We start from the raw sequence: 26,004 nt of genomic DNA, 5'->3' as shown, positions 1-26,004 counted from the left end.
ATTGTATGTCAAATATACTTCAGTTCAAAAAAAGGAAGAGATATGTTAATGTATATATTTGTGGTGTGAAAATTTTTATGAGTTACGTTACAAAGGTGGTTCTCCTCAACAGACAACCTGATCTTATAACTATATGTTTATGTCTCTTTAGTTATTTAGCATATGCACAATTTTCTTGGCTTTCAACTGGGTTATAGTATTTTCTCTTATTTCTCTTTCTTTCTTTCTTTCTTTCTTTCTTTCTTTTTTTTTTCTGTGAGCGCTTAGAGCCTTCTCAGGTATGGGCTATGTTATTTTAAAAAAGAGGGAAGAGCTTCTGCTGCTATTGTACTCCACGTAATTCCTGTCACAGTATTAAGTCTATAATAGACCGTTTCAAAACAAATCTGTTTTAGGTGAAACTCCAGTGTAGTGGGAAAGTCATGTGTCAGATTTTCAAAATCTGGACTTCATTTAGACTAGGAGGGAGTTTTGGTACTTAACCACCTTCCATTCACATCTGTTTATGCTTTGTGCATGCCCATATTCATAAATCTATGTGTCAGAACTATTTTGTGATATCGTTTGGAGACAAATACTCGATCCTCAGGATTTAATTGGTATATATATTGTAAAGAGGTTCTTGCTAATTGATTTTGAAGGAACAGTTGGGTTGCAAGAGAGCTGTGTCCCCTGGCATTACTGATACCACGTTATTTGCATGGCTACTTTCACTCATGTAGTAAACAATAATGCCATGTGTTCCCCATAATTTGGGAGATAAATTTGAGCAACCAAAACTAAAAGTAAATTGGTCTTTGTTTTTCAAAGGTCTCATCAGAAAATCGAAGACTCGGAAGAAAGCAGTGATGAAATTCTTGCTCGCCTAACATCTGCGGTAAGGACATGCAGTTTTCCCTGCCTACGGGTATAGAAAATAAGGAGGGTCAGGGTCTTCAAAGAGAGGCAATTTGGGTAGTAGTGCAGAGAGATACTTGCTTTGTGGGTGTGCATCAATGTGGGAGGCCCACATCGAGACAAAAAGAGACATGGCATTGACTTGCTAACCTCAGTGCAGCTTCTCCAAGCAAGATCATAGATATTCCTGGTGGAAAGTTCTGGAACCGTAGTGTAGACGTGATATCTGATTTTTAAAATACAGTATGACTTAACCTAGGGAGTGTTGTGACCTGCCACACAAAGGAGAATGCCACACATTGGGGGGAAAAAATTTACCTCAACTAACGAAAGGCCAGGTCGTTGGTTTCTAACATACTAGGTCACAGCATTTTTGGTTGTTTCCTTTCCTTTCCTTTCCTTTCCTTTCCTTTCCTTTCCTTTCCTTTCCTTTCCTTTCCTTTCCTTTCCTTTCCTTTCCTTTCCTTTCCTTTCCTTTCCTTTCCCTTTCCTTTCCCTTTCCTTTCCCTTTCCTTTCCCTTTCCTTTCCCTTTCCTTTCCCTTTCCTTTCCCTTTCCTTTCCCTTTCCTTTCCCTCTTTTCTTTCATTTTAATTATTTATTCATAGAGGCAGAGACATAGGCAGAGGGAGAAGCAGGCTCCCTCTGGGGAACCCAATATCAGACTCGATTCCAGGACCCCAGGATCACAACCTGAGCCAAAGACAGACGCTCAACCACTGAGCCACCCAGGTGTCCCTTTTGGTTGTTTTCTAAAGCCACTAATCAGAATTGGTAATTGCCTTGTTAGTTGAGGAAAAGCCCATGACCTCCTTGATAGAAAAAGCTAGGTATGGGTGCTAATCATGGAGCCCTAGTTTTTGACAGGCTCTAACTATCTATCCTATCTGACAAAATATTTATCCATTGTTTTGGCTTTCTGGAAACTTTTCTAACCTCCCAAAGATTGTTCACTTCTGCTTTAACTTCATTATTGAAATGGTAATTGCTGAAAATCACACTGGATTGCATTATGTATGTGAAGGAAACTGATCTTTTACAGTTTTATACACCAGGTCTTAGCATCTACAAACAGCTTGAAAGTTAAAAGTTGCCTTTCCTATTCTTCTGGAATGTATCTTAAAAAAGTAGTTTTTTTATTAAATACAGTGATTGGTGGTGTAAAGCCTCATGTGAAATGGAGTCTTGATAGCATGTTAAGAAAAAATATTTCTGAGACCTTTGCAGTTCTTTATTTAACCTTTTTTAAATTGAGGCATAATTGACATACAACATACATTAGTTTCAGTTGTATAACCTGATGATTTCATATTTGTATATATATTTTGTGAAATGATCACCATAATAAGCCTAGTTAACATCTATCACCTCACATAGTTACAGAATATTTTTTCTTGGGCTGCGGACTTTTAAGATTTGCTCTTAGCAACTTTTAAATATATAGTAGTCACCATGCTGTAAAGTATATCCAATGACTTATTTATTTTATAACTGGATGTTGACTTTTTGGCTCCCTTTACCCATTGTGCTGACCCCTGAACTTCTCACCTCTGGCAACTACCAATCCATATATCTATGAGCTTGTTTTTTATTGTTGCTGTTGTTACTGGGTTTAGATTACACATATATGTGAGGACATATACTATTTTCTTTCTCTCTCTGATTTATTTCACTTAGCAAAATGCCTCGAGTTCCATCCCTGTTGTCACTAATGGCAAAATCTCATTCTTTTTTATGGCAAAAGTAGTATTCCCTTGTATGTGTGTGTGTGTGCGCGCGCGCGCGTGTCTGTGTATCACATCTATTTTATCTATTCATCCATCGATGGATACAAGTTATTTCCATATCTTGACTATTGTAAATAATGCTGCAGTGAGCATTGGGATGCATGTATCTTTTAGTGTTTTTGTTTTCTTTGGTTAAATACCCAGAGATGGAATTGTTGGATCATATGGTAGTTCTGTGGTGTAGCCAGAGTGGCTACACCAATTTACATTCCAACAAACAGTGTACAACAGTTCCCTTTTCTTGACATCCTCTCCAGCATTTGTTATTTCTTGTCTTTTTGGTAATAGTCATATGGACAGGTAGGAGGTAATATCGCATTGTGGCTTTGATTTGCATTTCCCTGATGATTAGTGGTGTTGAGCATCTTTTCAAGTACCTATTGGCCATCTGTTTGTCTTTTTTTGGAAAATGTGTATTCAGGTCTTCTGCCCATTTTTCAGTTGGATTGTTTGTTTTTTTGCTATTGAGTTGTATGAGTTCTTTATATATTTTGATAGATATATGACTTGTAAATATTTATCAGATATATGACTTGGAAATACTCGTTCCCATTCAGTAGTTGCCTTTTCATTTTATTGATGGTTTCCCTTTGGTATACAGAAGCTTTTTAATTTGAGTATCCCACTTACTGATTTTTGGTTTTGTTGTTTTTGCTTTTGGTATTGGATCCAAAAAAATCATTGCCAAGACCAATATCAGTGAGGTTACTGCTTATATTTTCTTCTAGAAGTTTTATATTAATTTCAGGTCTTATAGTCATCTTTAATCAATTCTGAATTTATTTTTGTGTATGATGTAAGAAAGTGATTTAGTTTAATTTTTTGTATGCAGCTGTCCAGTTTTTCCAACACTATTGAGGAGATCATACTTTGTTCATTGTATATTATTAGCTCTTTTGTCATACATTAATTGACCATAAATGTATGGGCTTATTTCCGAGCTTTTTATTATCTTCCGTTGATGTGGGTGTCTGTTTTATGCCAGTACCAGAGTATTTTGATTACTGTAGCTCTGCGATACAGTTTGAAATCAGGGAGCATGATGCTTCCAACTTTGTTCTTCTTTCTCAAACTTACTTTTGGCTTTTTGGGATCTTTTGTGGTTCCATATATATTTTGGAATTGTTTGTTCTATTTCTGAGAAAATGGCACTGGAATTTTGATAGGGATTGCACTAAATCTATAGACTGTACCAAAGAGGTCAAAATTGTAATAGCCATCTGTTTAAAAAGCACTCATTATGGACCAGTTATTATGTTAAATATTCTGTGTATTGTACATACACATACATATACATTCTGTTAAACTTCACAACAACTCTATGGAATAAGTGGTATTATCCCTATTTTGTAGATAGGAAAACTTGTAGAGGTCAGGTAACTTTCCCAAGGTCACACACCTAGAAAAAAAACAAAGCCAGAATTTTAACTCAGACTTTTCTACTTCCTAGTCATGTTTCCTTAACTACTATGCATCTTTTTTTTTTTTTGTAATGTAATATATTGTTGGGGTAGTTTCAGAAGCAGTAAAGACATGCACGATATTTCCTATAGTCATACCAGGAAGACAAGTACCTTTAGAGAGTTCAGATACAAAATGATTGGCAATTGAGCACTGAATATAGTGGTGTATATACATAGTAGATTCAAGAATAGTAAGAGCTTCACTGAAGAGATGTAAACTACCATTGAAGGCAGTCAGGATTTGAAGATACGATAATTAGGAGGACATGTACTCTAGCAGTGGGATTTATTGTGTGCAGGTGGAGGAATGAGAAAGTAGAAAGGGAAAGTACTGAGTAGACCTGGTTAGAGAAGAAGATCCTAGTTAAGCAAAATGAAAGACTTTTTGAACAACATATTAACATAATAAAATAGACATGAAAGAAAAAAGAAAGATGAGGAGCACCTGACTCAGTACAGCATGTGACTCTTGATCTAGGGGTCATGAGACCAAGCCCCACATCAGGCATAGAGATTACTTTAAAAAAAAGAAAGAAAGAAAGAAAGAAAGAAAGAAAGAAAGAAAGAAAGAAAGAAAGAAAGAAAGAAAGAAAGAAAGAAAGAAAGAAAGAAAGGAAAGAAAGGAAAGAAAAGGAAAAAAATAAGCAGGTAGATGAGTTGGAGGTGGGGAGACTGAGAGGCTGCTGTAAACGTACTTTATTGTGGTTTTTGTGGGAACCACAGGAAAAATTAGTTCAAAAAGGAGCACAAAGAATTTTTTAAAATCAGGACGAGGTAGAAGGTAGAAGAGGTAAGAGTAAAGGTAGAAGAGGAGTCAGAATGGAAAAGTGATGATACTCTTAGGAAGTTGAGTAAAATATCTGGAAGGAAACACAGAGTTTGGACATGCCAAGTTTGAGGACAAAGAAATATAAAATATATAAATATTCAAGAAATACCTGGAGATGTGAATCAGGAGCTTATAGAGGTCAGGGCTAAACTTAAAAGAATCAGTCACAGAGAGGCTATCAGTTGAAGAGCAGAGTAGGAGATGGGGGCTTGGGGAGTACCCACAGTAAGAGGGCAGTAGGGAGATGAGAGAATAGCAAGAGAGAATTAGCTGAATGGTTTATAATATGAAAGTCAAATTTGAGAGAGCCTTTGAAAAGGAGGGATAGACAGCAAAGCAGTTCTATGTATTTGGTTGAGGTAATCTTACTAGGATAATAATCTACAAGCTAAAACACTGAATAAATTGAGTTGAGGTAAGGTATGGGAATAGTGGTATTTAGCAATGAGAATAAAGGGCAGAGGAGGGGCACCTGGGTAGCTCTGTTGGTTAGGCATCTGATTCTTGATTTCAGCTTAGGTCATCATTTCAGGGTTGTGAGATCAAGCTTGACATCAGGCTCTGCCCTGGGTGTGGATCCTGCTTAAGATTCTCTCTTTCCTTCTGCCCCTCTCTCCACCCTTTCTTAAAATGGGGGTTGGGGGGCACAGAAGAGAAAAATGTCATCTCTTCAATTCATGGGTGATTGGCTTAGAGTAATGAAAATACCATTGAACTGAGATTGAGGACCTTGATTCTTAATTTTTCCAACAATGTGCCTTTGACCAACTTGAATGGTTGGGCTAGATAATATCTTAAGTCCTAAAATTCCTTCATGCATTGTATAAGCATTTGTGAAGGAACTGTTGTGCCTCTTGTCTTTTTTTTTTTTTTTGAGACTTTATTTATTTATTCATGAGAGACACAGAGAGAGAGAGAGAGGCAGAGACACAGGCAGGGAGAGAGAAGCAGGCTCCATGCAGGGAGCCCGATGTGGGACTCGATCCCGGGACTCCAGGATCACACTCTGTGCCGAAGGCAGGTGCTAAACCGCAAAGCCACCCAGGCGTCCCAACCTCCCATCTTTACAATATAGTTATTCTTATTGGCAGTAATATAAAAACTTTGTATGTAGGTGCAAACACCATGCATGAAGGAGAATATTTATGAACGTCCCTTAGTAACCATTCTCATCTACCATGACCCTCAAACACATTAAAGAAAAGCAAAACTGGGGATCCCTGAGTTGTGGCTCAGCGGTTTGGCGCCTGCCTTTGGCCAAGGGCGTGATCCTGGAGCCCCGGGATCGAGTCCCACGTCGGGCTCCCTGCATGGAGCCTGCTTCTCCCTCCCTCTGCCTCTCTCTTTCTCTCTCTCTATCATAAATAAATAAATCTTTAAAAAAAAAAAAAAAAGCAAGACTGACATCTGTAATGTGGAGTTGTTAATGTGCTCCTTGAGGGCTCGTATGTTTGGGGGGCAGTAGAAAGGGGTCAATAGTCCCCAGAGGTGCAATTTACTGTGCTATTTTATATATTCACCTTGGGGGCTTACATATGGGGGCTTATAACTTGGGGGGCTTTGTATATGCAATCTTAAAAGAAATTGCTCCTTTCTTTAATCCCAATAGTTTATTTTTTAAAAATTTTTAAAAGATTTTATTTATTCATGAGACACACAAAGAGAGAGGCAGAGACATAGGCAGAGGGAGAAGCAGGCTCCATGTGGGGAGCCTGTTGCGGGACTCAATTCCAGGACCCTGGAATCATGACCTGAGCCAAATGCAGATAGATGCTTAACCACTGAGCCACCCAGGTGTCCCTACCCCGATAGTTTATTATCCCAGCTTAGGTTCATCAAGGGAAAGGTCCTGTTCTCTAAAAAAAAATAATAATACCTGGAATTCTACCCTGGAAGAAAACACAAGTGAGTTGTTTTCTTTTGTTTTTAAATATTTATTTACTCATTTTTAGTGAGAGAGAGAGAATGTGTATGCATATGCTTGAGCAGATAGAGGGGCAGAGACAGAGGGAGAGAAAGTATCTCAAGCAGACTCCCTGCCGCTAAGTGCCAAGCCCAATGCAGGGCTCGTTCTCATGACCCTGAAATCATGACCTGAGTTGAAATCAAGAGTTGGATGCTCAACCGACTGAGCTACCCAGGTGCCCCACTGAGTTTTTATATTAAAGGAACATGAAAAGAGAGTACATAAGTAGAAATAAAAATGTCACGATCACTTAGTGAGATTTACAGTTGTTAAATTCACATGAACATGCATGATAAAAAATGTTCCAGCCATGTTTCTGGTGATTTTCAGGAAAGAGGTACTCTCTTAAGTACCTAACATCCAAAAACTTTAACAATAAGACTCTGTAAAAGGTTTTCAGCTTGGGCTAAAAGAACATGGCTATAGTACACTCCTTCCATTATAGAAAGTCTACAGAAACATTCTGGGCTTTAATATCTGGAAATAGTTTCCCTATTATTACAATCCAGGGTATACTAAATTTAGGGAAGAGTTTATGATGAATTAAGCATTTCTATGAAAGCCATATTTCTTAGGATGTAGATTTCTGAAGTAAGCTAAATTTTGAGGAGAACCAAAAGTACTTGGGAAACATTCAAAGACAGGAAATGGAAACATGAGCATCCTTGAGTAGCAGATAAAGCTGATTCTAAGCTTCTGTCTCTTGCTTACTTAAGACCAAAGTCCAAAACAAACTCTATTAGGCTATTTCTCTTTCTTTAGGCTAAATTTTCATGATGGAAATTGTAGAGATAAGAAAATACAAATATCTTATCTGGGCTTAAGTGAAATTTATTATTTGTGTTCACACAATGTAATTGTCAAGCCTCTGAGGTGTAATGTAAGTTAGGCTAAGCTATGAATTATGTGTAGTAGATGCCTGTTTGGTGAGATGGTTATGTTAGTGGCACTTATAAAAGGACAAGGGGGCTTGTGGTGTGGTGTACTATGCTGCTTGGTCCAGTGAAGTCAGCCATAACTTAGATGGTGAAAAAGAATAGTGTTGAATATCTACAATGAGACACTAACTTGGTAGTGGTAGAGATGGGCATATCTTGAGAAATGTGGACATATTGTGAGAGATGAATTAAAATTATAAATCAAAGAGAGCCTGGCTGGCTCAGTCAGTAGAGCACATGACTCTTGATCTTGGGGTTGTGAGCTAGAATGCCCCTGTTGGGTGTTTTTAAAAAATTACAAATCAAGTGTTCTGAATTTAGGAAGAGAAGGAGGGCAAAATCTAAAACTTGGGGACCATTAACTAGATACTCTTACTCCCTTGTATTCCTTCTAAAAGCTGATTTAGTTTATCATTCTCATCAGTTTCAATTTCTTTGTATGTTTCTACTCTATCCCCTTGCTCATTTTCTTCAGTTCATACAATTTTATCATAGAAGCTCTGCATGTGATGCTTTTAATGGAATTTCTAAATTCCTGCTCATAGGGTACAGTATCACTCCTCTAAGAAATACCACTGAGCTGAAAAAATTTTTTAAATAAACTAAATTATAAATGGAGTGTCAACGACAAGTTCTAGAAGAAGCCATCCTCCCTCCCCCACACCAAAGCAAAAATGTATGCTAGGATATATAATATTTGGTGAAAGTGTTAGAAAGAAACCTGCTATGAAATTTCTTTATATACCTCTCTAGGGATAAAAGACATAGTTAAAACTGGCTGCTGCCCATTGGCAGTGTCACAAAAACATTTTTCCCTGCTCAGTGTCCACAACTTGTGATGTCACTCCTTCAGTTTTCATGTCGCCTATGAACTTGTTCTCTTAGGATTTCTAGCTTTCTTTATAGTTAAAGTCTTGTTCCTACTTTTTCTCCATTTGGGATCCTACTTTCCAGGTAGAACGCATCTAGTTTACTCACATTCACTAAGACCTGCACTTAGGCCTTTGTCTGATTCTTCTCCTAATTTGTCTTTTCCTTAGAGTTCACTTGAGAAATACTTGTTATGGAGCCACAGAGAAGTGGGTCTTAATGGACAAGCAGTTGTCCTGTAGCATCCAGGGCCTGATGGAACTCAAGGATGCCAACTTTTCAAGATGCTCTCTCTTGCTGGCTCTCTCCTTTCTCTGCTGTTGCTTGTTCTTAAGTTCTGCTATTACACATTTAGATCTCCTCTCTGCCGTCTCCTCTGAAGCTCAGTCATTTTCTCTAAGGATGTGCCTTTCACAGGACTCCGTTCATAACCTTTCTGTCTGGGAAGCATGTAATGTGGCTAGGATTCCCTCAGTTTGTCCTTCTTGATGAATCTACATGTGGGGTTTGCTACGTTGGAGGAATCCCTTTTTGAACAGTAGTATCTGAAGAAAACAGTGACAGCTTTTTCAGTTGGAAACTTTCAAGATGGTACCAGTTCAGGAAGCAGAAATAGCATGGGATTTGGGTTTTGATGAATCTTTAGAATTTTCTTAAGAGATGATACTCCAAGTTAGCAAGGTTTGGAAACAATCCTAGGTTAGTGAGAAGGGGGAAGATTTAGTCAAATTTAGTACATGATGAGCACAATTCGATGATGATTTTTACCATACTTACAGATAGATTTTTAATTTTTTAATTTTTTAATTTTTATTTTTTTTTTATTTTTGAGATAGATTTTTTAAAACACTGAAATGCCAGTTTCCACTCACTCTTTTTCCTGGCTATGTGCCTCTCCCTTTCTGGGGAATGGAGAAATGGAGTATAGTTAATCTCCCTTTTCTTAGTCTATCGCAGACCTGAGTGGGCATGTTTGCTCAGAGAATAGAAGTAAGTTAATCCCCTGGGGACTGACTAACCTTCTTTCTGACTGCTGCAGGGTGATGACCATCTTGTTACCTTATATTTCTTATCTGTAGGAACATAAAATTCTTACTTGGAATACTTACCTTGGCTCCAATTTTCCTGGTGGCTTAAGAGCTACTGTGTGATTTTGGGGGAAAGGCCAATAGATTGAATTTTGAGACAGTGTCAAGGGAGGCTAGAGAAGACAGACCTGGTTTTGAAGATCATCAGAAAGGCATCAGAGGAATTATAGCACATTTCAGGCACAGTATTCATTGTTCTTGTTATTTACAAGGAGCCATGGGACTTGTCAGTACCTTTCCTCATTATTCTTTAGATCTACCTTCATCAGTTAGAGTATCCAAAGGGCTATGGATTGTAGGTCTCTGCGACCACATGGACAGCTGGTTAAAGCTCCTGCAGTTTTCCTCAGGTAGGATCTCACAGTGGCACTTCACCAACTCGTCATTATCAATACTTGAACAGACAGCTGAATGGGTAGATTTCTGTCCTTTGTCAACAAAAAGTTGTTTTATACCTATTACACATCAAAATTTTCTTCATCCTGGGAATAGATCCCTAAATGCCACATGTACACACACACAACTTTTTTTAAAGGTTTATTTATTTACTTATTTATTTGAGAGAGAGAGAAAAAAAAAAAGAATGAGCAGGGGAGGGGCAGAGGGAAAAGCAGACTCCCCACTAAACAAAGAGCCAGACGTGACTCAATCCCAGGACCCCGGGATCATGACCTGAGCCAAAGGCAGACATTTAACCAACTGAGCCAACCAGGCATTATACACACAATTTTTTAACATTAATTACTAAGTTACCTCTATTTCCAAAGAAACCACCTTCACATACTTAGATTATATGGTAATCTCATTTAACTCTAGCCCTGAGAATTTGGTTTCAGTGAGCAACATAATACATGCTGTTTTGCCTATTAAAATGATGCCAGAGAGGGAACATTTATTTAAAAGCATTTCTTCAGAAAGGTGTGAGTGTATAGAACCCATTCAAGAATAAAACAGGTCTCAACAAATCCCTTTTGAATAGGAGTAGAAGTGTGTGTTTGTATGTGTGTACATGTATGTATTTATATGTATTATGGAATTTGGTTATTTCTTTCCAAAGTGAGGATAATCATTTTGATATGCAATATGCATAGAAAACATAGACATTTTTAATTGACAAGAAATAGAAATATACCATTCAGCTATCAATTTATATATTGACAGTCATGTGTTTGTAAAATGCTACCATGAAATCTTATCTGAGGGCAGTTGAAAGAATTTGAAAAAATTGATCCATGACATTTCATATTGGGCTGCTGCTTTGTGCATTTTTAAAAATAGAACTTCTTATAGCTGCTTAGATGAAATGTAATTTCACATCCTTAGGATAATGTTACAGCTTTATACAATATGTCCATATGTGCAGAAGGACCAGGAGGCATGTAAAAGACTGAAGATTACTTGAGTTTTTGGTGATGATGGAATAAGGTAGATTTTAACTTAGTTCCTATTATTTTATATTGTTGTAGTACTTAACTATATAATGGAATCTTATGTGAGTATTGGGTAGAAATAATGTGCATTCCACTGCTATATTTGTAAATGTCAAAATGATGGTAATGATGGTAGTGAGTTGTCATTACTGTGGGTTATGTTTGCAGTTCTCTTTTATTTATCTGACACTTGGATTGTTTGGTTTGAACATAAAGACTTTGCAATTTAAAAAAATTCCAGAATAGAAAAAAATTTCCATAATGGAACCATTCATTAGTAACTTATTATTAACTTAAGTGTTTATTGCTTCCTAGGTTATTTTTCTTGTATGTATACTTTTTTACAAAAAAAAAAAAAGAAAAGGACCCTTTTATTTTGTGGTCTGTACTTTCAGCAAGTATGTTTTCAGTGCTGAAAAACTCCTCCTGTGGCATTTTTGTGGCTCTAAAGTACCATGTTCCATGGATTTTTCATTATCTCCTGCTCTGGGCATTGTAATAGCAATCTTTTGCGATTACAAACAACACAAGGATGAAATTCTTTGTGGGGAAATTATTGAAGAAACTTGCTTGCAGATGCCATTTATTAGCCTGTTTATTTAAGAAGACCAAGTGAAAAATAGGTAAAAGGCTAAGACTGGCTAATACTTATTGAATACTGACGTTGTGCAAGCATTCTGCTAATGCTTTTTGTGGACTGTCATATTTCATTTTCCCAGAGCAAGATGTATTACTCACATTAGAGAGATGGAGCATTTAAGACAGGAGGTATTGAGGTATCTGTGTGGCTCAGTCAGTTGAGCATTAGACTCTTGATTTCTGGCTCAGGTCATGATCTCAAGGTTGTGAGATGGAGCCCTGAGTAAGTAGGGCTCCACACTTAGCTAGGAGTCTGCTTGAGGTTCTCTCTCCTCCTCTTCCTCTGCCCAATCCCACTTTCTGTCTAAAATAAATACATAAATCTTTAAAAAAAAAAGTATTAAGAGTCCACAGTAATTTTTTTAAAGATTTATTTATTTATTCATGAGAGACACACACACAGAGAGAGAGAGAGAGAGAGGGACAGACATAGGCAGAGGGAGAAGCAGGCTCCTCACAGGGAGACCGATGTGGGACTCGATCCCAGATCCCAGGATCATAACCTAAGCTGAAGGCAGGTGCCCAACCGCTGAGCCACCCAGGCATCCCAAGAGTCCACAGTAATTTAAAATAACAGTTTAGGGTTCAAAAAGCAATTTTCTACATTATCTTCACTTAAAATACTTCATAGTTACTAAATAGGTCTCAACGAGTTTGGTATGGGATTTGATTATAGAATTCTGTTCTTATTTAAACACTTTAATGAAATGGGACCTATGAAGTTACGTTAAGTAGTATTTTAATTTGTAACGTGTTAAGAATCATTAAATACTGGTAAACATGGCTGCATAGTTGAGCAATTGAGAAATTCATTTAGACTGATTTCTAAGGTCTTCTGTCTGGTTCCATTGTGTGAACTCAGATGTATGCTCTGATTTTATAACAGGGGAATCATGTTCCAGAACCAGGCTCTACTGGCAAGTTATGACAAGGCCCTAAAAAGTGTTCAGGGATAAGTTTTTGGAAGGCTCTGAGGATCTATGTTACTGTTCTTTGGTAGAGAGAATGGTTCTCCAAAGATAAATACACTACTTGGGACCTGCAAATATTACATTACATAGCAAAAGATATTTTGCTGTTATAATTAAGGCTGTAGACCTGGACTGTCTATGAGGACCCTGTCTAATCACATAAGCCCTTAAAAACAAAGAAGTCGGTCTGGGAGGAGTCAAAGAGAAATGGCAGAAGAGAAGGTAAGAAGGAATTTCAAGCAGGAAAAGGATTCAGTGTGGCATTGCTGGATGTGAGAAGTAGGATCCCATGTATAAAGACCAGATAAAGGTCTCAGGAGCTCAGAGCAGGCTGCCAGGTTCCAGCAAGGAGACAGGCACCTCAGTTTTACAGATGCAAGAACTAGATTTGGCCAACAACCTGAATGAACCTGGAAGCATATTCTTTCCCAGAGCCTCCAGTATGGAATACAACTGTGCCCATCCCTCGATTTTTGGCTTTGTGAGTTTCTAACCAGAGAATCCCGTTAACCCACACTATACCCAGACTCTTGACCAATGGAAATGTGAGATGATAAAGGGATGTCATTTTAAGCCAATAAGTAGATGGTAGTTTGCATTGGCAGAAATAAAAATAAATACACATTCCTTGTTGAATACATACCCACAGTCCCTTGATTTATCAAGGGATAATAGAGTGATTGACTGTCACTCTATCTTGATGATAGAGTGTCAGGCGGTGTTCCAGATGCTCTAGGTGCTAACTAGTTTAATTCTATAAACAGTCCTCTGAGGTAGAGGGCTGTGATTCCACCCCACAAACTGGAATCCTAGAACTTCTTCCACAGTTGACATTAAAATAAATGGAGATTTCCTTTTCCTGGTTTAGGTTTTGGATCTTAAGCTCTGAATCTGTTTTCCAGGGAATACTCTCATATTAGCAATTTTTATACACTTTCTGATTGGAAAGGGTTTTAGTTGATCTGAATTTATCTGAATACAGATGTTTCTAATGTAACATCCATGCAGACAGGAGCCCCTTAGAATTTCTGGGGCCTGACTAGTGTTACAGTTACACTGTTGCTGCAGTTGAGAACCTTACCTCCAAAAAGCGCAATGATTGAGAAAAGGCATTTTACTATGTAAAGATGGACATGTAATAAGGAATAAGAAAAATGAGTTTGTAAATTATGTTATGTCCTTAAAGGTAACTTTGTTAAACTATAAGTCTATTGAAGAATTATTTAAATGTGGTATAGGTTGAAAATACTCTGGGCTTACCAGAAAGTGGAAAAAATAATGAGACATAAAAACTAAAAATTTAAATGAAGTAACATGTTTTATTTAATTATTATAACTAAAATCAGAATGTCCAGCATTTGTTTACTTAAAATACATTTCATATATATGATATTTTTGTCAAGAAATTCACACTGACCAGCAGTTAGGGCTTTGGGGAAATCACTGATCAGAAGCAGTAAGAGCAGTTTTGAAGACTGAAGAAGCAGTTATACCTGCTCTTTGGAAAACATGTTAGTGTTGTTACCTTGTTCTTTTCAGATTTCTTTCAACCAGTACCTCTGTAGCTTCTCCTGTGCTTTGTGTCATGAAATTTATAACATTTCTAAGAAAAGGCCCCCAACAGTTAGTTTTCATCTGTTTGTTAAGATTTGTACCACCTTTATCTCTGTTGGGAGGGTTAGACAGCTGTGACATCACAAACTTTTCAAATGTAAGCTGACAGATAGATAGCACTACCTACAGGGGGCTCATGTTTGTTCTCTTTTGGTAGTGGATTATTTGGAAAGGAAGCATCATAAAACAAATCTTTAGAACAGTCCTTTAGTCTGAGTGCTTCTGATCTTCCCCTATAAAGTATCCTCTTCTGAACCTCACAGGTAGACCATTTCCACATTGGATAGCTCTGATTATTTGAAAGCTCTTGGAGCTAAAACATTCCTTTTTTGTAACTTCAGTCCATTGATCTGAATTTTACCTTCAACCTTTCAAATATCTGAAGCTCACAATCATGTTCCCCTAAGTCTTCTCTTCTCTGCAGCAGCTACAGATACTTCACTTCTGTGCTTGATCACAAACGTACATACTGTGAATGGTACCAAGAACCAGGGTCAGAATGATGAGTAAAGGGAGTTATTTTAGGGAACTTATAATAAACTATTGGGGACCCCCAACTAAAGGGGAGATTTCACTAGCCTATGATAGCCTTATAATTGAGGTAAATGTTACTGGGGTTTATATGCAGGGAGGATGTGACCCCATTAGGAGAGGTGGGTAGCACTAAGGAGAGGACAGTAACTAAGGTGGGACCTAAGGGACAAGTAAGTGACAGTCACACAAACTGGGGATTTGGAGAGGCATTCCAGACAGAGAGAAGAACGTGTAGAAAGGCTCAATTAAGGAATGAACATGGCCCTTCCAGAGAATTACAAGAGTTCTGTTTTACTAAGACTGGAGCATTGATGTTTTGTTTTGTTTTTTGAACGTAGATTTTGAGAGGAGGAATGGAACTAAAGTAATACTAAATACCAGATCAGAAGAATACTACATATGCAATGTTAGACATTGGACTCGGTCATGGTCTCATGGGGAAGTATTTGAAGAGTATTTTTTAGCAAAAGATGTAATATAAAATTTGTACTGTAAGAGTATTAGTCTTTTCTGTAAAGAATAATGTGGTTTGAAAAGAGAGAGAGATAGTAGTCTGAATGGGAAAAGATGGTGGACTGAGCTAAGTCAGGGACACCTCACTTTTTGGCTTGAAGCCCTGAGTGCATGGTTCACTGACTTGGTATGTGGGACATGGAACAATTATATGGGGTACAGAAAAGTGGTAGGAAAGTGACTTCACATTTGGAAATGTTGAGTTTGAGCTACTCATGGGACATTTAGGTCCAGGAGGTAAACAGATATGGGCTTCTAGGGCCCTAGAGATACATATTAAATTGAAGCACCGTGAGTAAATGAAATTACCTATGGAGAATAAACAGAAAGAGAAGAAGGCCTTGGGGAAAGAAAAATGCAGCCAGAGAGGAAAGAGAAAAGCCTGGAGTATGTGGTGTCAGGAAATCCTAGTGATTGAGAATAGATAACAGTGTTAAATCTTACAGAGAGGACCAGGTAAATAAAGAGTGCTGCATCCAGCACATTTAGCTACAGGGAGGTGGCTGTCCCCTAGCTTCCTCCTGTGAATATTTTCTACTCCTCATGAACCTAAATAGATCTGAATACAATTCAGATGTTGATCTTTCTCAATTCTGTTTGTTTTGTTTTTTTGTTTTGTTTTGCTTTGTTTTTGTTTTTGGTGGCTTGAATGCTATCTTCTAGTAATACTCCTTTTTTTGTTTTGTTTTGTTTAAAGATTTTTAATTAATTTATTTGAGAGCACACACAAGCAGAGGGAGAAGCAGAGGCAGAGGGAGAAGCAGGCTTCCCACTGAGCAGGGAGCCCAATAGGGGGCTTGATCCCAGGACCCTGATAACATGACCTGGGCGGAAGGCAGACACTTAACTGACTGGGCCACCCAGGTGCCCCATTTTTAGTAATATCCCTAAAAACATTGTTGCTTATTCTAAGTAATCTCATTTCCATTGTTAATTCACACCATGCTTGTGATCACCTAAAAATTACCAGATTTTTTTTAATGTGAACCTCTGTCAAAGTAGAAGTATGTCCATGTAGCAGACTTAAATAACAGACTCAACAACCTAAGCAGAGGACTTCATTCCAATGCATCTTATTACTTTCAGGCCACTTCTACATATATATTGGTCTTTGAATGGTCAGCTGTTGTCTAAGTTATAATAAAATTAATAGGGCAGCCCCAGTGGCCCAGCGGTTTAGTGCCGCCTTCAGCCCGGGGTGTGATCCTAGAGACCCGGGATCCGGTCCCACATCAGGCTTCCTGCACAGAGACTGCTTTTCCCTCTGCCTGTCTCTCTCTCTCTCATGAATAAATAAATAAAATCTTAAAATAAAATGGAAGAATTACTTTTAAAAAAATTAATAGACATATCTGTATATTCAACAGAATATTCTACATAAAAGATTTTTAAAATATCCCTAATAGCCTTGAAATAGATGAGTAAGCATATTTTATCATCCCAGTGTGCTTAACAAATACATCTTCGATGTAGTGACAGCAATTACTGAGAAAACAACTATTTGTTAAATAAACTGTTAGGTGGAAAGCAGTAGTGTCTAGACAGATGTATAAATAACTTTCCTAATTTTCTAATTATTGGTTTCTAATTATTGTTTTCTAGTAACAGGTAATCGCAAGATTATCTGTATGTCAGGTTTGTGGCAATATTAGTTCTTTGGAACAAAATAGTGAATTTGGAAATAGGAAAACAGGCCTCTGAGGAAGGAAGAAAGAAAATTGTAGCTTAGTTCATGGGTGTTCCTTTATAGGACAAAGGTCTAGCCACCATCACTGCTCAGTTTGTGTCTTATCTAAAAACATGTTGATTACTTTAAGAAGCATATTTATTTTTTTCTTTTTGGAATTCTTAAAATCCTTACTAGCTTAAGATCTTATAGTGGTTTAAAAGTGAGTATATTTGGGAATAGAACAGGGGAGAGAGTTGGATTGTTTCTTCATACATTTAATTTAGGAAATTGAGAAAATAGGTTCTATGTTTTTAAAACATTTGTATCCTAGTATCAAAATTTAAGTGTTTCTGAAATTAACAGATTTACTAAAAATCTTTAGGAAATCATTGAATTGGTGATGTAGTCCAAGTTAGTTTGTTAAGGACAACACTTTGGTTAGCTAAGACCTTTGCCACAATTAATCTGTCTTCCCAAAATGACCTTTATTCTATCCAGCTTTTTCAAGGATCTCTTCCTCCATATCTTCTAAGTTAACCTCTCCCTGAGATGCTCCCTGGCACTCAGAGTTTGCATTTGACACTTTCTGTTGCCTTTTGAATCTTGGCATTGATGCAAGACAATTTTGTGAGCATTTGGATTGGGGGCTGAAGACATTATTAAAGTGCCAAAGAGAAGAGAAGACAAATGCTAGAAGTAAGACTAGCTCTTAATCTTGTTAAATTTCAGGGCTATTTTGTGAATGGCCCTGATGATTATTGAAAGAGTTTAAACTATTGCTATATGTTTCTGATGGATAACAGGGGGAGAGGAGAAGCTTTGACACATGTCTTCTTTGTCCCTTAATTACCCTATCTATGGAGATACTCACTAGGGCAAATATACCCTAAGCAGGAAGATGTGTTTTTAATTATTTAGTGCTCTTGCATATTGAGTAAACTATGTTTTCAATTAAAGTTTCGGCTTCTTAAAAAGTGTCCTTGCAGTTTTCCCTGTACTTGAATAGTTTGTGAAACTGCTGATGAAGTAACTGAATCTTGTCATTCTATTGGATTATAGCATAACTCTATACCTAAAATACAGGGAAGGCCATGTTCCCTTACAAATGAATTAAATTAGAGGAGAACAACATAAAAAGTAAAAGATGGATTGCCAGTTGAAGTGATGATCAGATTAAAAGGTTGAGTCTTGGGAAAACTAAGATACTTTATTGAATAGATTGTCAACCCTCAGTCTAGAGCCACTTAGGGACCTTTGGAATGACAGCAGCAGCAAGTACTATTGCCTGGACTCTCCCCCAGAGAGTCTGACTTAGTTGGGGCTCCGTGTCAGGAGTTTTTTAAAGCTGCCCAAGTGATTCTAATGTGCAGTCAGGTTTGGGAACTGCCGAGATAGATTGATGAAAATCCAAGCTAGTTAAAGAGAGCATTTCTCAGTAAAGCAAGGACTCCATAGCTATTTGACAAGAGAAGACATGAGGGGAAAAAACAAGGGAGAGAAGCTTTTAGTGTACAATTTGTAGAGGTTTACCATCTATTATTCACTTCTGAAATACAAAAGCTCTGAAAAACAAGTTTCTCATTACTTACTCGGTGAGGAAATCTAACCTACACTGAACATATATAGTGGAAAATCCTGAGGGATCCCTGGGTGGCTCAGTGGTTAAGTGTCTGCCTTTGGCTCAGGTCGTGATCCCAGAAACCCAGGATTGAGTCCCACATCAGGCTCCCTGCATGGAGCCTGCTTCTCTCTCTGCCTATGTCTGTGCCTCTCTCTCACTCTGTGTCTCTCATGAATAAAAGAATGAAATCTTTAAAAAATAATAATAAAAGAAAAAAAGAAAATCCTGAGGCTTTTTCTAGTGTTCTGTTGTCTCCTTTAGTATGAATAATTACACATTCCACTGCAAAAAATATATTCATGTGTCTGATTTCTGATAACAAGTTGCCACCCCAGACCTCCCCGAGAGTGTGACACAGATAGGACACCTTTCTGAAATGTATAAAAGTTTGAATTCTGGACTACATCTAACCCCTAGGGTTTCAGATCATAGTGGGGAATGGTTGTTTTGGAAGGCCAAGGTAAGAATGTATACTTACCTAGGCAGTACCTTGGCACCCACATGAAATAAAAACAATGGCCAGTATCAGAAATGTGGCTCTTGGCTCTGCATGTGTACATATCTTGAGCCTGATCAAAGAAGAGGATTCATTTCAGTCACAGTGAGAGAAACTAAGATGAACCAAAAACACAAGTAAAGTAGAAAAATAATCATTTTCTTATAAAAGACTCCTTGGTATAACAAACCATCTTAAAATCTGGTGGTTTAAAACTACACATTTATTATCTCTTTTTTAAAAACATTTATTTATTTATTCATGAGAGACCAGGCTGAGAAAGAGAGGCAGAGACATAGGCAGAGGGAGAAGCAGGCTCCTCGACAGGAGACCGATGCAGGACTCGATCCTGGAACTCCGGGATCACAACCTGACCCAAAGGCAGGCACCCAACCGCTGACCCACCCAGGCATCCCTATACATTTATTATCTCAAACAGTTCCTGAATTTCAGGAATTCAGGAGCATCTTAGACTGGATGGCTTTTGCTTGGAGTGTCTCAGGAAGTTGTTGGAATGTGAGCCAGGATCCCAGCCATCTGAAGACTTGACTGGTGCTGGAACATGAGACCTTTAGTTTTTATTCGTGCTTAAAAAATATTCTAGTTTCTGTTTCTGCAGTTGCTCAAAGTTTTACTTGTCAACATAAAAATGAATAATTATTTGCAAAGGAGGCCTTGAATCCTTCTAATACTCTGTTCTGAAGATTCCTGCTGGGAGTAGCTTATTAGTAGGGAATGCCTTCTCTCTGCATTTTTCTCTCCCCTAGGTCCTTTCCATGTTTTTCCTAAGGTTGCTTATGCATTCACCTCCTGTGGGTCAATGAATGATTGTTGATTATTGCTCTGGATAATACCATAAAAAGATGAACAAGTCTTTGCCTCAGTGAAGCTTCTGTCCAGAAGATAGGAATTAGTCATTCATTTGAAAATGATTAAATACTTGCCAGGGTGCTTACCAAAAAAAAAAAAAAAAGTTTCTGTGGAGATGCTATAGGAACATGTAATAGGATCATAGCTATTTCGTGTTTTTGCTTGATTGGCACTTTGGGCTTTATAGGAAGAATACCAACCTTTGGGGTTTTTTTTTTTTTGTCAAAAGCCTCCATCCTGGGGCAAAAACATGGAAGCTGTTCCATACCCCACTCTGCTTAAAACACTCTTAAATCTTCCCTGACTGCAGACATTCAGGGGATTTCATGTAGTTCTGTAGAGCAATCTCATTTATTTTAAAACTTTTGTTTTTTTAAAGCTTAGTTTCCTTCTACCTTCACCTGTGAAGTTCTTTTTTTTTTTTTTTTTTACCTGTGAAGTTCTTGTCTCTCTCACTACCCTCTCTCCCCTCTGTCCAGTTGCTCCCAAATCTGTGTCCTTTCCTCATGCAACCCATTCCTCCCTTTCTCCCCCCACCAAATCTTTGAAAAGATGAGGTATTAGACAAAGTTGGGAATCTAATTACCTTCTTTTTCTGAGCTTTGTTATTTGGAGACTCATTTCTAATTAGAGAAAGAAAAACTGAGGAGCTGCTAAAGAGAATTCAGGTATGGAAAACTGAGAGGAGGGTTGGGAAGACTGTTTTTGATCCTCTCTAAGCAAAGTAAGAGATCTGTCTCTAGGCATCTTTTCCCATCTGTGTGTCCGTCGTGTCCCTGAGCCACGGTGGGGTCTTTCCTAGGAGGTCATAAAATCAGGAAGCCATTGACAAGATCTCAGTGGATGTTTATAGTTGGCATGTTTGCCCTCAGCCCCCAGTATTTGTGACACTGTGAGGGAAGAAAATCCTGAATAGAAAAGGTGGTAGTGTAGTAAACCTTACAAACAATTACAGATACATAAAGTATGCAATAGATGATGTTTTAATGTGTAGTTGTTCTTATTTGACTACCCATACAAGTATTTGTGAAAGTTTTCCTGTAGTCATGTATCACTTCTCTTTCCTATGGCCCTCTTCTTCACGCTAAGTTCTTCAACAGCAAATTTTCCTACCATGACTATTTTCAGAGCTGAGACTCCCAGAGTTGGAGAGAGTCTGATGGCCTTCTCATTATTGTATAATTTTCCAGAGAGTCTGAAGGTATCAAAGAATGGGCTAAATGAAGAGTATACCCATTGTCATGGCACGCATACTAGCCAGGTGGGGAAAACATGGCAGTAAACTGCCGGTGGAGGTGCTGCTGTCCTCGGGGTGATGCTGCCTGGCCATTGTGGAAGAAGTCCATAATGGAGTCCCAGAGTCTAGCATATATATCTATTTTTGCCTTCAAGTAAATGAATATAAATTAGATTAACTTCAGTAGCAACTCTTATGTAACCTTGAACTTGCAGGTTCCCCCTTTAAGATATCATTAGTGTAATAAGCTGCAGAATCGTTCTAGCTCACCAGCACTTCCAAACACCTGAACACACCCACACTTCCAAGTTTAAAAAACTGTGTCCCTAGAGCGGAATGAGCTTGTTCGTTATGGAATTTTTATTGTTGCTAAACATAGATTTCCCAAAGATTATCTTCATGGTATCTTTTTTTTTTTTTTCATCTTATCTTTGAAAGTGACTGGTTATTTTTTTTGTCTCTGTTTTATGTTCCTCTTTGAGAATGCTTTTAGGAAAGGATTTAAGCACTCAAAGATGTGGGGGCAGGTGAAAAGAGAATGAGCAAGCAAAAATGTGTACAAATAAGTGGAGTTGGAGGCACTTAGGATTTTAAAGGTCATCTTGTCTATTCTCATTTCACCTACCCTGTGAGTCAATGACACTTGCTTTTATGTGGCTTATTTTCCAAAATGGTTTCCATAAGCCTCTCAGACTTCAAGTGAGCATTGATTGTGTTTGAGTAGAGATCCAATTACACCACGATCACCTATTTAATTTTTCTAGAATTTCTATATAAGCTAGAATCTTTGAGGGGATAAATAGTATTTAATATCTTTGCCAAAGTACCATGAATGTTTTAATAGTTGATTATTTGAATTTTTTAAATGTTTTATAATTACATTTTTAAGGCTCTTTCCATCATCATAGTAAAAATACCAGTGATTTACAGTGTATATATTCTGGCAACTGTCCAATTTCTTTTGAAAGTAGATCAATATGAATCTTCCAGATTTTGGCCTAAAATTCGTATGCAGAGGTTTTTCCCCTGATAGTAAAAACTAACAAGACCCCAAAAAGTGACAGCAAACTTAACTTTCATTCCAGTAACTCTTAATTTCAGTGCATACCTGAACACAAAGTACTGCTTTTGATAGCTACATTTTTCTTATTCTAATTTTATTTCCCCCCTCCCTCTAATATCTTACTAGGTGCAGAGAGAACTAGCAGCTGTTATTGCTTTGAAAGCAAGGAAGTCTGGTGAGTAGTCTTTCCTGGGGCTAGGTGTATTTCAGGAAGTTTTGATGCAGAATGCAGAGAAGTATCACTGTTTGTTTTTAAAATGATCTCGTCTGCCATTGAAATAGCACAGGCTATTATATACATTTCTTTAAAATTTCACTGCTTTGCTTTAATTTATTTTATATTTCCAGGAAAAAATGAAATTAAAAATTAAAAATATGTTTGAAAAAAGTGTAAGTACACAACCCAAGGAAGCAAACCACATCTCATTTACCAATCATAATGACAGAGGAAAATAACATAAAGGTGGTCTTTGTTTAAAGGTATTTTTCATCTCAAAGTAGTGTCTTCTAAAAATAATTGTGTAATGACATTTAAAAGCAAGCATTTTCTATAGGTTTAATTGCATGGATCTGATCCCTGATACCTGTAGAACACAATCTGAAAGCGATATGTGGTAAGGAAAAGGGAGCTTTCAAATACATTTTGAAGAAGAGAAAGCCATACTCTGGTGAAATTCAAGATGAAATGGAGACTCAGTGAGGTAGAAAAACACTTAGGAGGAGTCTGAGAAGGAGGCATCGTTTGCTCTTCAGAGAGAGGAGGTCAATGCTAAATAGAATGACAAGCAAAAAGGAGATGCTACTTGAATCAGGGTAAACTGGAATAAGACTTTTCAGGCAGAAAGACTATGATAAAATCACAGAGATGACAAAAATCGAAGAAACTAATGGAACAGAAATGTTTTGACAATGCAGCGTTTTACAACTTTTTTCCAGTTAGAAACTTTAAGAATTTGCTTTTGCCTCAGTTACTTTTTGAATCCAACATGCCTTAGTGTGAATTAGCTTATCATATGTAATCTCTTTTCTTTGTTGATTTAGCTGATGTAGAGGATAGAGAGACTGCATGCCATGAAGGTGGAGAGGAGGATGCAAAGAACAGCGATTGTGACCCCCAGGGTAGCGAACAGAGTAGCATGAATGGGGCTCCTCAGTGCCAGGATTAGTTGACTGTTTGCTTGATGGAGGCCAGGATGGAAAAAGGACATCAACACAAGGTTTTGGGGCAGAGGGCCTAGAAATAAATTGTGCTAGAGCCCCTCTTCATACCTGTAATCAAAAGGAGACAAAATTTACAGTCAGTGTGAGTTGGAATGGCAGTGCCATAGATGATAGGATTTTTTTTTTTTGAAGTTTCAGAAAAAAGGGAAATAATAAGCTTGCAGTGTGTCATTGCTGGAGAAAAACAGAGCAGATAAATTGGGAGGCTGGAGAAGAGGGTTACTAATTCTCAGAGAGTTGAGATGAGAAGGCCTCTGATAGGGGACATTTGAACAAAGACCTGAAGACAGTGAAGGGCTGAGGCCTATGGCTGTCCAAACAGGAGCATTTGGGCACAGGTATGTACAAATGTGTGTGAGGAACAGCAAAGAGGTGTGAGTGGCTGGAAGCAAGTAGACAAGGCAAAAAGAGGTGGATTTTGGATGTAAGGCTAAGAAGCTTGAACTTTCTACTGATGAGGAGAAATAAGCAAGACCTACATATGTTAGAGTATCCAAAATGAGAGATTTGGTGTGAAGTTAATTTTATTGAACCTTGATGTGGCTGTAAGAAGTTACATCTGTCTTCCATATTCATTTGACCTACGGAGCTTAGAGTATGAACATGACTCTGGCAGCGACTCAGGACAGAGGGAAATGGTCTCTCACATGTACGCTAATGGTGGGAACATAAAATCCTAGTTTTACAGAGAAGCAGTGTTTCAGTGTGTTCCAGAAGCCCTGATTCTGTGACCCAGTAACTCCATGACTAGAGGTGCAGCTTGTAGCACATAATCACAGATGCATGTGAAGATTCAGGTAGAAGGAATCTGTTGTGTTTTTTTTTTTTTAACAATAAGAAATTAGAAATAATCACTAAGTCCTTGTAGTAGAGAAGTAATAAAATTGATGAGTGATATGGAATGTTTAAACAGCTTATGAAATGATATCTTAAAGAATCAATAGAGTAAAATGTTCAGTGGAAAAAAGTTTGTACAGTTAGCGTATATTCATTTCATGATAAAAATCATTTTAATTGTTCTTCTTACTATTGTAGTGTGTGCAATGAAAAAACTGTGGTCATACGTGAATGTATGAAGAAAGTGAAAAATCACCCATCATCTCAGCAACAGAGATAAACCACTGTTACCTTTCTTGTATTTGTTGCCAGATGTTACCCATTTAATATGTAAATACTACATTATTATATATCAATATGCAGATTTGATAAAAGTGAGAACATTTTATCTGCACTCTTTTATTTTGAGGTGATTATATATTCATATGCGGTTGTAAGAAATAATACAGAGAGCTCAGGTTTTCTTTTTTGCCTATTTTGCCTAACAGTAACATTTTGCAAAACTATAGAACAATTTTACAAGCAGAGTATTGACACTGATACAGAAAATTTCCATCAGTACAAGGATCCCTCTTGTTGCTTTTTAATAGCTACACTGGCTTTATTCCTGCCCCTATGCCTTCCTGACAGTATATAATCTTTTGAGAGTAGCTCTTTTCACTTGCCATAATTCTGTGGAGATTCATTCAGGTTGTTGTACATCAACAGTTCATTACATTTTATTGCTGAATAGTATTCTATCATATGAATATATGACAGTATGTTTACCACTCACCCCGTGAAGGACATCTGGGCTGTTTTCAGTTTTGAACTATTATGACTTAAACTACATCTGCAAACATTCATATACAGGATTTTGTGTGAACCGAAGTCTTCATTCCTCTGGGATAAATGCCCCCAAGTACAATTGCTGGGTTGATAGGTAGTTGCATGCTTAGGGTTCTTTGTGTGTGTGCGTGCATGCATGTGTGTATGTTAAGGTTTTATTTATTTGAAATAGAAAGGGAGAAGCAGGCTCCCTGCTGCACAGGGAGCCAGATAGGGGGCTCTATCACAGGACCCTGGGATCATGACCGGAGCTGAAGGCAGATGCTTAACTGACTGAGCCACCCAGGTACCCCACATGTTTAGTTTTTTTTAGAAACTACTGAAAATTTTGCAGACTGGCTATACCATTTTACATTCTTGCTAGTAATATGTAAGTGATTCAGCTTCTCTCCATCTTTGTCAGCATTTGGTATCATCACTTTTTTATTTTAGCCATTCTAATAGGCATAAAGTGAAATCTCACTTTTTTGCATTTCTGTAATGGCTAATGATATTGAACATCTTTGCTTGCTTATTTGCCACCTGAATGTCATCTTTGGTGAAATTTCTCTTCATGTCTTTTGCCCTTTTTGTAATCAAATTGTTGGTTTACTATTGAGTGGTTTTTTTTTTTAAGTGTTCTTTA

General features: G+C 37.6%; 1 protein-coding gene across 1 annotated transcript in view; it reads left to right on the top strand.

Moving 5' to 3' along the window:
• The window catches only part of RAPGEF5 (Rap guanine nucleotide exchange factor 5), a 229,878-nt gene that overhangs the window by 63,324 nt on the left and 140,550 nt on the right, over positions 1-26,004 (top strand). The window contains exons 6-7 of the mRNA XM_038557080.1: positions 811-877; positions 22,620-22,668. Of these exons, the coding sequence (XP_038413008.1) occupies positions 811-877; positions 22,620-22,668 (116 nt within the window). The remainder of the gene's footprint in view (positions 1-810; positions 878-22,619; positions 22,669-26,004) is intronic.

The sequence above is a fragment of the Canis lupus genome, chromosome 14 (assembly GCF_011100685.1).
Source record: "Canis lupus familiaris isolate Mischka breed German Shepherd chromosome 14, alternate assembly UU_Cfam_GSD_1.0, whole genome shotgun sequence".
In the NCBI taxonomy this organism is placed as follows: Eukaryota; Metazoa; Chordata; class Mammalia; order Carnivora; family Canidae; genus Canis; species Canis lupus.
This window is presented reverse-complemented; position numbering and strand designations above follow the sequence as displayed.